The sequence below is a fragment of the Balaenoptera ricei genome, chromosome 15 (genome assembly GCF_028023285.1).
Source record: "Balaenoptera ricei isolate mBalRic1 chromosome 15, mBalRic1.hap2, whole genome shotgun sequence".
Classification (NCBI taxonomy): domain Eukaryota; kingdom Metazoa; phylum Chordata; class Mammalia; order Artiodactyla; family Balaenopteridae; genus Balaenoptera; species Balaenoptera ricei.
The window spans coordinates 14,725,990-14,738,973 of record NC_082653.1 but is presented as its reverse complement, the minus strand read 5'-3'; the positions used below and the strand labels follow the sequence as shown (position 1 = coordinate 14,738,973).

The 12,984-nt window shown below is 50.3% G+C and overlaps 1 protein-coding gene across 1 annotated transcript; it reads left to right on the top strand.

Moving 5' to 3' along the window:
• Positions 1 to 162: 162 nt before the first annotated feature.
• Positions 163 to 10,235, top strand: CD40 (CD40 molecule). The gene is made up of 9 exons (XM_059897621.1): positions 163 to 272; positions 3,327 to 3,405; positions 3,727 to 3,852; positions 4,145 to 4,291; positions 4,655 to 4,748; positions 7,371 to 7,432; positions 9,243 to 9,329; positions 9,451 to 9,479; positions 9,984 to 10,235. The coding sequence occupies exons 1-9, from the start codon at positions 222 to 224 to the stop codon at positions 10,149 to 10,151; spliced, it is 843 nt and encodes a 280-aa protein (XP_059753604.1). The 5' UTR covers positions 163 to 221; the 3' UTR covers positions 10,152 to 10,235.
• The last annotated feature ends 2,749 nt before the right edge of the window (positions 10,236 to 12,984 follow it).

Below are 12,984 nucleotides of genomic sequence, written 5' to 3'. Positions count from 1 at the left end.
GTCCCTAAACTCCTTGGGGAATTAGACTACCCGGGACTGTCCTGGGGGAAATCCCAGAGAAGTGACTCGCCCGGAGCTCCGCCGCCGTCAGCGAGGCTGGTCGCGATTGGTCCCTTAAGACCCCGCCCCTTTCCTGGGAGGGTCCATGGGCTGGGACAGTGGAAGTGGAAGAGGCGCGGTCCTGGCGCTCTCTTCTCCCGCCGCCTGGTTCTCACCTCGCCATGGTTCGTCTGCCTCTGCAGTGTCTCCTCTGGGGCTGCTTTTTGACCGCCGTAAGTTGAATTTCTGTTCCGACCAGAGGCGGGAATTTGAGATTAGAGAGTAGGGAATGGGAAAAGAAGCAATACTTCGGGGAGGGGACCTTCCGAGCTGATTTTGGGGGGACAGGAGGGTGGGTGGAAGCTGGGTAAGGTACCCCGGGTCCGGGCTGAATGAGGTGGGCTGCCTCTCTCTCCTCCCAGGTTGGGGTCCCAGGTAGCCCACAGAGGGCGCATAGGGGGGTCGCTGCAGGAAATGTGCCTAGCCAGCGCAGATGGGGTTGGGGTTTTGGGAACCTGAAGCCTTTATCTGGTCAAAAGACTGGAGTCCGGGTCTGCCTCAGAGGCTGGCCACAAAGAGACGGTGAGGGGTTTCAGAAGCGGGAAGGGAGGCCAGCCAAGAGAAGGGGCGGGTCTGGCTAGTTTCCTGTCTCTTTCCCGTTGTGGAAGACGCCAGCCTCTGTGAGTGGTTGTCATCTCCTTGCCAGCTGGGGCTGCCCTTCTTCCAGGGCATCTTGTGGGAACAAGGGATGAGTGTAGAGGCCCAGGTGCTTCTTTGAGAAGGCAAGGAGCTTTGAACACTCCCACCGCCAGCTGCAAATCCTGGGTGATCCAAGTTAGGAGGAATACCCAAGGCTGTGTCTCTGCCTCCTGAATTTAAGACGACATAGGGGACTCTCGGGGGAGCTGAACAGTTCACGGGACCATGAAAGGGCTAGGAGACCAGCAGGGGTTTCTCTAGGCACGAGAGGGGCTCAGATATGCCCAACCAAGCACATCTCCGGGATTTTCAGAGTTCCACACTTGACTCGCTTTTAGTTTAAGTGTATTTTTGTAGTTCCTCATTCTGGAGGCTGGGAATCCCCCAAGTACCCGACTCTCTCATCCCAACCCCTCTGGTCTCCCCCTAACTTTCAAGGGCTGTAGTTTCTGGCATGAAGGCAGGGCAGGAGTGACCCATGAAGTAGGGGATTGGCGGCAAGGGAAGAGGTTCCATGGGGAAGCTGCTTTGGTCCCAGAGCTTTCATTTTCACTCTAAGTAATGGCTCTTAGGGAGAAAGGAGGCAGGAAGACGGCTCTTGGAGGAGGAGTGGAGGAAAAGCCAGGGGAAGTAGGGTGAAGGGTGGTCTTGGTTTCTCAAGAACAAACTCCCAGTTTTAGCTCCAGGTGGAGACTAGGCTGTGGGGCTATTTATTGAGAGCTTCCTGTGGGTCAGGAAGCTTTACACACACTCTAGGTCTGATTCCTTTCAACCGCCGCATTATACAGGTGAGCAAACTGAGGCTCAGAGAGAGAAAATGTCTTGCCCCAATCCTCATGGCTAGGTGGGACCTGCATATAAATCTACATCTGCCTGATTCCTGAGCCTGCCTCTCAGATGGTGAGAGTCTCCAAGCCTTGGTCCTAAGCTCCTTTGTGTCAGAGGGATTGAAGCTGTGACGTGGGAACTGGGGATTGACAGATTTACAGAGGAGGAGCTGTATTTCTCATGTGTTTGAAAATGGCGTAAAGGACTTTCATTGCTCAGGAGTGTGGTGGGAAAGTCCACAGGCTTGCGGGGAGAACGCTCATGGGATAGTGTGTTGTGATGTGATGGTGGGAGCAGTAGCCTTTGCTATTTCCTTCCCCATTTGGGGTCAGATAATTTGCCCACCCAGGTTGAATGAGAGCCGCCAACTAGGCAGGAGCCTGGCCAGCCAGTTAGCCAGCTCGTTAGGCATCCAAGCAGATACTCACATGTGTATGATCATTAAAGCTGCCGTTCAAGGAGCACCTACTGTGTTCTAGACACTATGCCAGGCCATGTACATCTATTCTTTTTCATCTTCACAACCTAATCTGTGGCGCAGGTATTATTACTCCCATTTTAGAGATGTAGAAACTGAGGCTAAGAGAGGCAAAATAACTAGCTCAGTGTTACAAAGTCAAGATTGGAACCTTAAACTGTTTGACCCTTAAAGCTGTGTTCTTTTCACAGGCTGTTCCCAAAGTGTGGGATGATTTTAGGGAGCACAAGGATATAGGATTAACCACATAGCTTCACTTTACAGTTCTCTTTAAAATCCTTTTCATTTTTTCAAGAAGGAAGTCGCTGGAGCTAGAATATAGTTAATACCTCTCAAATGCCTGCTAATCCTCCTTTTTAAACAAAAATCAAGAGCAGGCCTGAGGTAGAGGGCTGTCAGCAAGCAAAGCAATCAGCTGGGGTTTAATAACATCGTTTTGTTTCTGTTGAATTTATTTTTAGGGTTGCCTTTTATTTATGAGAAGTGATACTGGTTTTTCTCTCATGGCAATGATATGAGGTTTACATTGAAAATAAGTGTATTTAAATGAACAAGAAATAATGAATAGCTTGGGTGGGACCTGGATGTAGTGAAAATAGTGCAGATGAGACTCAAGTTGTTGGAGAGAGGGAGTATTGAAACCTGAGTTCTCATTTGGATTCTATCACTGTGTGACCTTGGGCAAGTGACCCAGCCTTTCTGGTCCTCAGTCTCACCGCGTGTAAAGTAAAAGAGTTGGATTTTATTCTTCCGGCTTCTCCATCCTTGCATTTCATGAGGGAGGGATTGGATGATCAGATGATGAGGGGTTGGAGGGAGAAAACATGATGAGGCTTGGAGAGGGGAAGAGGGTGGGGAGCAAAAGAATAGAAGGAAGAGGCCAGGTGCTAAATATAGCCCCAGTCGGGACAAGGACCAGCTGGAGTCAGCCAGCTTCAGGACTCCAGGGGAGATACTGGAGTCCTCATGTGCTTTTGGGTTTTTGGGTAGAGGAAAGACTCAGGAGTCAAGCCAAAAGGAAGATCTGTTTAGTTCATTGAATATTGTGAGTTTCCAGCGCAATTACTTTGTAAAATACCAGAATGATTCTCTGGGTGCCTTTGTAATCATACTAGTTGGCAGTTTAGTTAAAAACAAACACAACAAATAACATGCAGGCCCTGTTTTTCTGCTTTGGACTTCCACTTCAGTTCTAACCTCTGTCCTGGCTGATTTGCACCTGTCTGCCAAGGTTATATCGGAGATTTCAAGATCCCTTCAAATTGCCCAATTTTGTTTTTAGGTCCACCCAGAACCATCCACTTCATGCAGAGAAAACCAATACGTAACAAACAGTCGGTGCTGTAATTTGTGCCCACCAGGTGAGATGCTAACCCTTTAGCCCCATGGTGGGACCCCTCTTGGTTTGCTGGCAGATACAGACCCCCTGTGTCAATTATAAACTCGTGTCTTGACCCCTGGGATTTTCCATCTGTGCCCCAGGATGTTCTGGGGTCCCTCTCTGCCTACCCAGAACTAGGGTTCCTATCTCTTCTATGTCCCTTACCAGACTATGAAAGTTGGAAGGGTCTGAGACTGTCATCTTTGAATCTCCCTCCCTAAAGCCCAGCCTCATCAGTTTTCAATTCAGCGTCTGACTCATTGAGTTAGCTGGAGCTACCTCATTTCCTGATGTTTTCCAGGACAGAAACTGGTGAACGACTGCACAGAGGTCACCGAAACAGAATGCCTTCCCTGCAGTAAAGGCGAATTCCTAGCCACCTACAGCAGCGAGAAATACTGTCACCAGCACAAATACTGCAACCCCAGTGCGTGGGCTGCTGGGGAAGGGGCACTTGGGAGCTGGGCTGATATTCCAGCTCATTCCTGACAGCACAGCCGTTCTGTTTTTGTTTTTGTTTTTGTTTTTATAGCGAGGGTCTGTTCTGATTGGTTAGATTCTGATTGGTCTGTTCTGGGTTGTCTTGGTTGTTACTTAATTTCATTGCCATCCCTACTTGGAAGAGGGTCTAAGAGAAAAAGAACAGGAAGTATGAGGATCGGGGCCCCCCAAGCATGGCCAGTAAGGGGTTCCCAACCTTCCTGCCCATCCCTGCACAGACCTAGGGCTCCAGATCCAGAGGGAGGGCACCACGGAAACAGACACCAGGTGCATGTGTGCTGAAGGCCAACACTGTACCAGTCACACCTGCGAAAGTTGTACCCCGCACAGCTTGTGTCTCCCTGGCTTCGGGGTCAAGCAGATTGGTAAGTGGTCTGTCTGGGAATCAGCTCTAGAGGCAGGAGAGAGGGGGTGAAGGCCAAAGGAGAGGGGCTGGGCAGTGGTTTCTCAGCCCTGGGGGGGAGGGACCAACCTATGTTGATATCTCCACCAGAGCAGGTGGGAAATAGAAACTTTGCCTTCTGCCTCCTGCCATGGGGATCTGCCTTGAGAGGGCAGTGGGAGAAGTCTTCCTGGGGCCCGCCTGCAGCAGGGAAAGGTATACGCTGGGGAGGGGTGGGGGAAGTGCTTAAAGCAGGATGCTGTTCCAGTCCTGCCTGCCTGCCACTTCCCTTGAGAGCCAGACAGGTGGTCCACCGTGATGATTAACTCCTCCTCCACCCTCCCAGCTACAGGGGTTTCTGATACCATCTGTGAACCCTGCTCGGTCGGCTTCTTCTCCAATGTGTCATCTGCTTTTGAAAAGTGTCACCCCTGGACAAGGTATAAGGACTCATCCCTTGTGTTTCCTGCCCCAAGAGGGGCATGGGACCTGCTTCCATTCTCTCTGGCCACCTGTCCTTCAGCCCCCTGCTCCCCATGTCCACACACACTCGTACACCTGTAGAACTTCTAGAGTGACCTCGTGGCCAACTAGACAGACACTTTTCGGCATTTCTTGCCTGCTCTCTCTCGGTGGTAATAGATACCGCTGATCTCTGATCTTTGGTGAAGCCCTCCCTTCTTGGGGGCACCGTGACACCTCTCTTCCTTTCCTTGTACCCCTCCTCTGCTCCTGCTTCCTCCTCCTTAACTGGTTTTCTAGGCATTTATTCTAGGCTCTACTCCCCCATCACTTTGCCCGCCTCCCCTGGACCATCTCATCCACACACTTGGCTTCAGCTACCATTGCCCTTGGATGGTTCCCAGTCAACGTCTCCTGTTTAGATTTGTCTCCTGGGTCCCAGACTGTCATATCTAACTGCCGAGGGTATACCTCCGTGCAGGCAACCCACAGGCACCTGCCTGCTCCCCACACCTGCTGTGAAAGGCACAAGCATGCCTCTGGGCACCCATTCCAGGGTTCCCCTTACCCCCATCCCCAAATCAACCACCAGGTCCTGTCCATCTGACCTTCCAAATGTTGTGGGACTCCTCCTCATTTTCACTTATCCCCACTGTCACCACGTCAGCTTGGGCTTCATCACTGTGGTCTAGATGATGCTTTAGCCTCTTCACCAGCTTCCCTGCCTCTACTCTCTCCCCTTCAGCTGGTTCTCCATCCCTTTGCCGAAGTAAACTTTCCACCATTCATTTTGGATCACGGCACTCCCTGTTTAAAATGCTTCATGGCTCTCTGTGCCTTTAGGATAAAACCCTGAATCCTGTGCATGGCCTCCGACCTTCTAGCTCCATTTCCTGACCTCTTCCCACATCATGCTGCTTGCAATCCTCTCAACACACTGTTCGTTCTCTTGCATCAACCTTTTCTGCCTGGAATACCTTAAACACACGCCTGATTAACCTTTTACATTTAATTTGAAAAAATGCGTAAGACAGGCGTGAGGACAGAAGGCACAAAAGGGCCTCTAGTGATACGCTTCCCTTTCACCCTCAACCATCCAGCAGACACTGGACCATGTGTGTCCTTCTAGAGAGTCTATGCACAGACAAATAAATGCACACACATGCAGACATATTTTTCACACAAATAGTAGCATCCCATATATACTTTGTTATTTGTTTACGGTCTGCCTTTCTCCAGTAGGTGGTAAACTCCTTAACTATAGAGACTTGACTTTTTTCATTCCACAGATGCATCCCTTATGCCTAGAACAGTGCCTGATGCATAGTAGGGGCTCAATAAATCTTTACTGATAAATGTTCAATGAGAAAGGGAGGCACCTTTATGTCCTAGAACCAGAGCACTGGGTTCCAAACTCACTCAGCTTAGAAGGGGTGGAAGTGTGACCCTCATCTGAGCCTCGGTGTCCTCATTCAGAAAATAGGAATGACCTTCATTTTACAAGGTTTGAGGAAAAGACATGTAACGTGCTTCGAAAACTCTTAAGCACTCTTCTTGTGTATGTGCTTTCTTTGAAGCGTCTCTCTCTTTTTCCAGCTTTAGGTGTTTTTTCCTTTGCAATGTCCTTCTCTGTCCATCCCTTTCCACTCCTCCTGGGACCACTTTGGCCCAGTCTTCATCATCTCATGTTTGGACTCTGTCAATGGCCTCCTGGCTGGCCATTTTCCTGTCATTTCTCCTCCTGGGAGCTCTCTGGCCAACTAAGTCCTCTCACAACTTAAGTCATCTGGTTGTATGCTGACATGACCCACTAGCTGAATCCAGTTGAAACCTTCATGGCTGATTATCAGTGATCTGGTTCTGAAGACCCAGTTTTCCAGAGTTTCCTTATACCATCCGGTACGTCACCCACCTAATCCCTCATATCATGTTGTCCTGCTTAAAGAGAATATAGTGATGCTCTAAATTTTACATCCCTCAAGGGCCTACTCAGCTCTGACTTCCCCAGGGAAGTCTTTCTGGATGACCCTCAAACCAGAGATTCTCAGCTGAGCAGTTTTCTCCCCCAGGGGACATTTGACAGTATCTGGAGACATTTTGGTTGTCACAGCTGGGGAGGAGAAGGCTACTAGCATCTAGTGGGTAGAGAGGCCAGGGAAGCTGCTAAACATCTTACAATGTACAGGACAGGTCCCACCACAGAAGAAGGATTATGTGGCCCCCAAATGTCAGTAGTGCCGAGCTTGAGAAGCCCCCACCATCCCTCCATTCCAGCCATTGTGGATTCTGTCTCCTCTTCTCTGAACAATCCCCTGTTCACGTGAGCCTGTATCACAAAGCTTGGCCCTCATCAGAGACTCTCCTTACTCCTTCAAGACATACCATCATCTTTCCTCTGCACTCACGCGTTCCGTAAGAACAGAGTCTGTGTCATGCCCATAATAAACAGCCCAGGAGGGTGCACATAATATGTGCTCAGTGAACGTGGACTTGTTGGTTGTTGGCTGTCTCCCTCTGGGGTTGGAAATCGCATGGTTGGGGAAACCTAATGTCTCTTTCTTTGTGTGTGTGTGTGTGTGTATACATGTGTCTGTACACAGCTGCGAGAGCAAAGGCCTGGTGGAACAACACGCAGGGACTAACAAGACAGATGTTGTCTGTGGTGAGTCCTGGAGAACGGGCCCCGGCAGCAGGCTAGGAAGGTGGGGAGCTGAGGGGAAGACTGGGGCACCTGGAAGCACCGGTAGGGAAAGAGGAAGGGGAGGTAAAGCAAGAGGAGGAGCAGTTTGGAATTGTGGCAACCAGCTCTGCCACTTATCTGTGGAGCCTGGGCAAGTTACTCCCCCCCGCCCCGAGCCTCAGTTTCTTCATCTGTGAAATGGGATACTACCACCTCCCTTAATAGGGTAGTGTAAGTACCTGGCATGGGTTCTGGCACTTTGGAGGTGCTCCCTCAGTGCTATTCTGCTACCCTGCACATTGAGGACCAGCATGGTGTGACTCTGTTTCCTCTCAGGGCCGTAGTTTTTTTTTTTTTGGCTGCACCACGCGGCTTGCAGGATCTCAAGTCCCTGACCAGCGATCAAACCCAGGCCACAGCAGTGAAAGCCCAGAATCCTAACCTCTAGGCCACCAGGGAACTCCTTCAGGGCCTCAGTTTTGATTTTAGAATGAGGAGGTTGGCATACAGCACAGGTCAGACTCACATAACTACAGGGATTAGGCAGGATCATGTTAATGAGTGAAAAGATCAGGGGTAAGAAAAATATACTCTTTTCTTTTTCTTAAAATTCACTTTCCTCTTGGCAGGGCTGGGACTAGAGTGAGGTGAGGGAGGCACTTGCCTTGGGCACAATATTTAAGGGGGTACCAGAAAAATGCCGTAATCAAGAAAACTATTTGATGCAATATAAAAAAAATCAAAATTAATGCAAAAAATCCATAACGAACAGAATAGCAACATTTTAAATAAAGACAGGATCCAACCCTGTATTTGTACAACCTTGTCTCACTTGCCTCACCCTAATCCCATCCCTGGTTCCAATAAAACTTTATTTAAAAAAACAGGCAGCTGGCCTGTGGGCCAGACTTTGCTGATATGATTTTTTAAAACATGACATTAAAATATGACTTATCTTGATTACTGAGTTTTCAAAGAAAATATTTATTTATTTATTTGGCTGCACTGGATCCCGTGTTACGGCACACAGGATCTTTAGTTGTGGCATCCGGGACTTTTAGTTATGGGATGCGGGGTCTTTTAGTTGCGGCATGTAGGTTGGCGTGCAGGCTCTTAGTTGTGGCATGTGGGATCTTAGTTCCCTGACCAGGGATGGAACCCGGGCCCCCTGCATTGGGAGTGCAGAGTCTTAACCACTGGACCACCAAGGACGTCCCAATTATTGAGTTTTTTTGGTGTCCCCTTAAATTTTGTCCTGAGGCAGTGCTTCACTTGCCTTACCCTAGTCCTTACCCTGTCTCTTGGTCTTTTTTTCATTTTCCCATTTAGAATAGAGACTTAGGCACAAGAAATACTTTCCCTTCTCCTCCATTCTTCTATAACAAAGGCAATGTTACAGACATAAATGATGCTGGGCCTTGGTATTGGGCAAAGAGTAGGGAGGGGTGGGAGTGTAGTGACCCGGTGGAGACAAGCATCACCACTCAGTTCTGGCCAATGGGTGCCATGTGGGCTGCTGGCCCACTAGGGCTGGATCTTCCAAATTTGCAAGAGAAATCAGATATCCAGATTTTAAATATACAATCTCCCAATTAAAAAATGTTGGCAAATATTAAAAAAAAGGAAAAAAAAATGTGCCAGTCACACGAAAGACATCTGCTGGCCACATTTTACCAGGGGCCACCTGTTTGAAACTTCTGATATGGATGAGTTTAGACACTGAAGTCCAGCAAGGTGCAGCAGCTTTGGGAAGGGCGGTGGGGAGCCATCACTGAAGTCTTGATCTCTCCAGGTTTCCAGAATCGGACGAGAGCCCTGGTGGTGATCCCCATCACGATGGTGATCCTGTTCACTGTCCTGCTGGTATCTACCTGTATCGGTGAGTCCCCAGGTGGGGAGGTGATGGGGGAGGAGGCAGCACAGGGTACAGTTGACGGGTCACCTGTTTCCTGATCTGGCCTCAGTGACTCCCCATCCTATATGTTTTTCTCTCTCTCTAGGAAAGATGATCAAGAAGCAGGAGACTAAGGTAGGTCACCCTGGGGAACCGGCTCAGTTTTGTCAGACTGGAAAGAAAGGCTGATTCATTGTTGCCTATATGGCAGAAAAATTGATTCAAGGTCTGTTCCCTCGCCCCCTCCCCTGTTCTCCAGGACTCTTCCCCTTCTCTCCCTCAGCATCAGCCTTTTTCATCTCCTGAGCTCACCTTCCCACAGAGCTGCCCCAGCAGCACCACTGGCAAAGTCTGACATTTGCTCTTCTTTCCTGGCATTGGATATGTGGGGGAACCGCATCTTTGGGGCCTTGGTGTGGGATCCATGGGTGGGTGATGGAGGGACACTTCCTTAACCCCACTGGCTCCTACTACGGAAGCTTCTTGACACCCTCAGTGTGGCCAGCAGGGGGCAGGACGCACCCATGGAATGAGCACTGACCCTCCATTTGGGAAAGGGGAAAGGGTGAGGAGTGGGATCGCTTCCAAGGAAGGGCTCAGAAATGTTGCTAGGGGTAACCCCAAGCCTTGCCTCCCCAGGTCCTGCACCCTAAGGCTGAAAGGCAGGATCCTGTGGAGACGATTGATCCAGAGGATTTTCTCGGCCCCCACTCCACCCCTCCGGTGCAGGAGACCTTACACTGGTGTCAGCCGGTCACCCAGGAGGATGGCAAAGAGAGCCGCATCTCCGTGCAGGAGCGAGAGTGAGGCTGTGTGTGCGCCCAGGAGCGTGGTGGCACCGGCATGTGGGCACGTGGCCGGAGAGCCTGGGGCTGCTGCTGGTGAGGGGGACAGCCCCCCTCTGCCTGCACCCCTGAGGTCCAGAAACAGTTCACCTCGGGGAACCTTTCACCCCAGCCGTGGAGCCCATTCAATCTCCCAACTTGATTTCAAAGATGGTAACAAAACTTTGGGGAGGCCATACAATGGTATCCACCAAACCTTCCAACCCAGCGGTTCGGTGCCAACAGATGTAACGCGGTGGCTTCTGTGAGCCCAGGAGGCATATGCGTGGATACACATCGCAGCACTGTTTGTGACAGTGAGCAACTGGAAGCTGCTTAACTGTCCATCAACAGGGGACTGGCTAAATAAAACTGTAATATATTTATGCAACAGGATCTTGAAAACACTGTCATGGGGGAATAAACAAAAGCAGGTTGTAGAATGGTGGGCATGGAAACTTTTTTTTTAAAGCAAGTAACCCAAAACAATATATCTTCTACAGATATGTGTATAAACATAGCATATGTTATATATGTCGGTATGCCAGGGGGTTTCTGGAAGGACACACAGAACATGCTCAGCTCAAAGAATTGTAATGTCTTGCTTGGGGAAGAAGGGTCCGGGGGAGGGTTGGTTAAAGAAAGATTTGACTTTCCCATAATGCTTCATTTTTTTTCCCCAAAAGGAGAGTGAATTCACAGACTGCTTATGTAATTAAAAAGTCATCAAACATGTAAAAAGAAAAAAGGGGGCGGACATGCTGGGTGACATGAGCTGCTTCACATGCTGTCAGGCTCACAGAATGAGGGCACTTTCTGAGGATAAATAAGGACGTCCCCCAGGCTGCTGCCCTTCTAAGGCGGTTTCCACATGCACTCACGTTTGGCATCATGTTTGCAAAGGGTTTTCCCCGTGTGATTCACATTCACAACAGTAGCCTTCGGGGCAGGCAGGGCCAGCATCCCTCCTTTCCTCCCTCTTTAACAGAGGTGGAAGTGGAGGCCCAGAGAGGTGAAGTAATTTATCTATGGTCACACAGCCGTTCAGAGTGGTGCCCCTCAGAGCTCCCCACTCCTAGTCCTATGCTGCTTCTCCCAGCCCCACCTGCTCTCTGGAGCCTACATCGGTAGCCCCTTCCCAGGGAGCTCCTGGGCCTCCTACCTTCTTTTGACCTCCCAACTGCTACAGGAGCTGCTGCTTCTCTGTCAGATGGTGCCCCCTTCCCCCTAAGCAGTATCTTAGGATAAAAATAAACCGTCCTGTTCTCTTTTCCTGCTGTGCCAACTGAGGGGGAGCCTGGCCAGGAGGAGCAGCAGATGGAGTGGGGACAGAGGGGAGGGCAGGGGAGGGGAGAGGGGGAGGTTGTAGGGCAAGAAGGGGAAGGAAGAGGATCGCAAAGCCCCAGCACAGAGATTCCTGGTGAGGATGAGGCCAGGCTGGTTTACCCCAGGGATCTCACCCCAACCCCGCCTTCATGAGAAGCTGCTTCGGATTTCCCAACATGTCCTGCAGCCTGGAGGGTGAGCGTGGAGATGGCTTGCCCCAGTGGAGGCGGTGAGGGCAGCTGAGAGCCAAGGGAGGGGCACCTGGCTTGGCAGGCTTCCCAGAAGAGAACCATTTGGATGCACCAGGGGTAGACGTCTGCTTTAAAAAGCAGGGCGAAGTGGTGGTGGTGTGGAGTGGGGGGAGGGGAGCTCTGGGACCTCACCTTTATCCCCTACCTAGAGTCTAAAATGCTAGTGTTACTTCTGTACATGACAGTATGGTGGAAAGAGACAAAAGACCCATCTCTGCTACCTATTATCTGTGTGGCTTTGGATAGGTCACTTTCACCTTTTAGCGTCTCAGTTTGCTCATCTGGCACATGGAGACAATACAACGGGCAGACGCTATGGGTGCCTCCTTCGTTCTCTCCTAGGTCCTTCGTTCTCCATCTTGAGCATGTATCAGAACCATCTATAAGACTTGTTAAAAGGCAGATTGCTGGGCCCCACCTCCAGGGTTTCTGATTCAGTAGGTCTGAATCACAAGACTGTGCATTTCTACAAGTTTCCCAGGTGAAGCTGCTGGTCCAGGGATCACACTTTGAGAATGACCACCCTTGGCATTCACATTTCTTGATAAGCAGTCGCTTTCCGATTGCAAGCACTTGGGATTGCTTACCTCGGGGCTTTCCTTGGTTTTATGTTATTTATTTATTTGGTTGCGCTGGGTCTTACTTGCGGCAGGCGGGCTCCTTAGTTGCGGCTTGCTGGCTCCTTAGTCGTGGCATGCGAACTCCCAGTTGCGGCATGCACGTGGGATCCAGTTCCCGGACCAGGGATCGAACTCGGGCCCCCTGCATTGGGAGCGCGGAGTCCTAACCACTGTGCCACCAGGGAAGTCCCTCCTTGGTTTTAAAAACATGCTTGGTGCAGGTGTAGGGCAGGTAAGATGTACCTGGGAGGGCTTCTCTGGTGGCGCAGTTGTTGAGAATCTGCCTACCAATGCAGGGGACACGAGTTCGAGCCCCGGTCTGGGAAGATCCCACATGCCGCGGAGCAACTGGGCCCATGAGCCACAACTACTGAGCCTGCACGTCTGGAGCCTGTGCTCCGCAACAAGAGAGGCCACGACAGTGAGAGGCCCGTGCACCGCGATGAAGAGTGGCCCCCACTCGCCACAACTAGAGAAAGCCCTCTCACAGAAACGAAGACCCAACACAGCCAAAAATTAAAAAAAAAAAAAAAAAAAAAATGTACCTGGGAGAGCTAATGCCCCAAATACTCTCAACCAAATAGGAGTGAAAGTTGGAGGATACATGACCCAGCTTCCT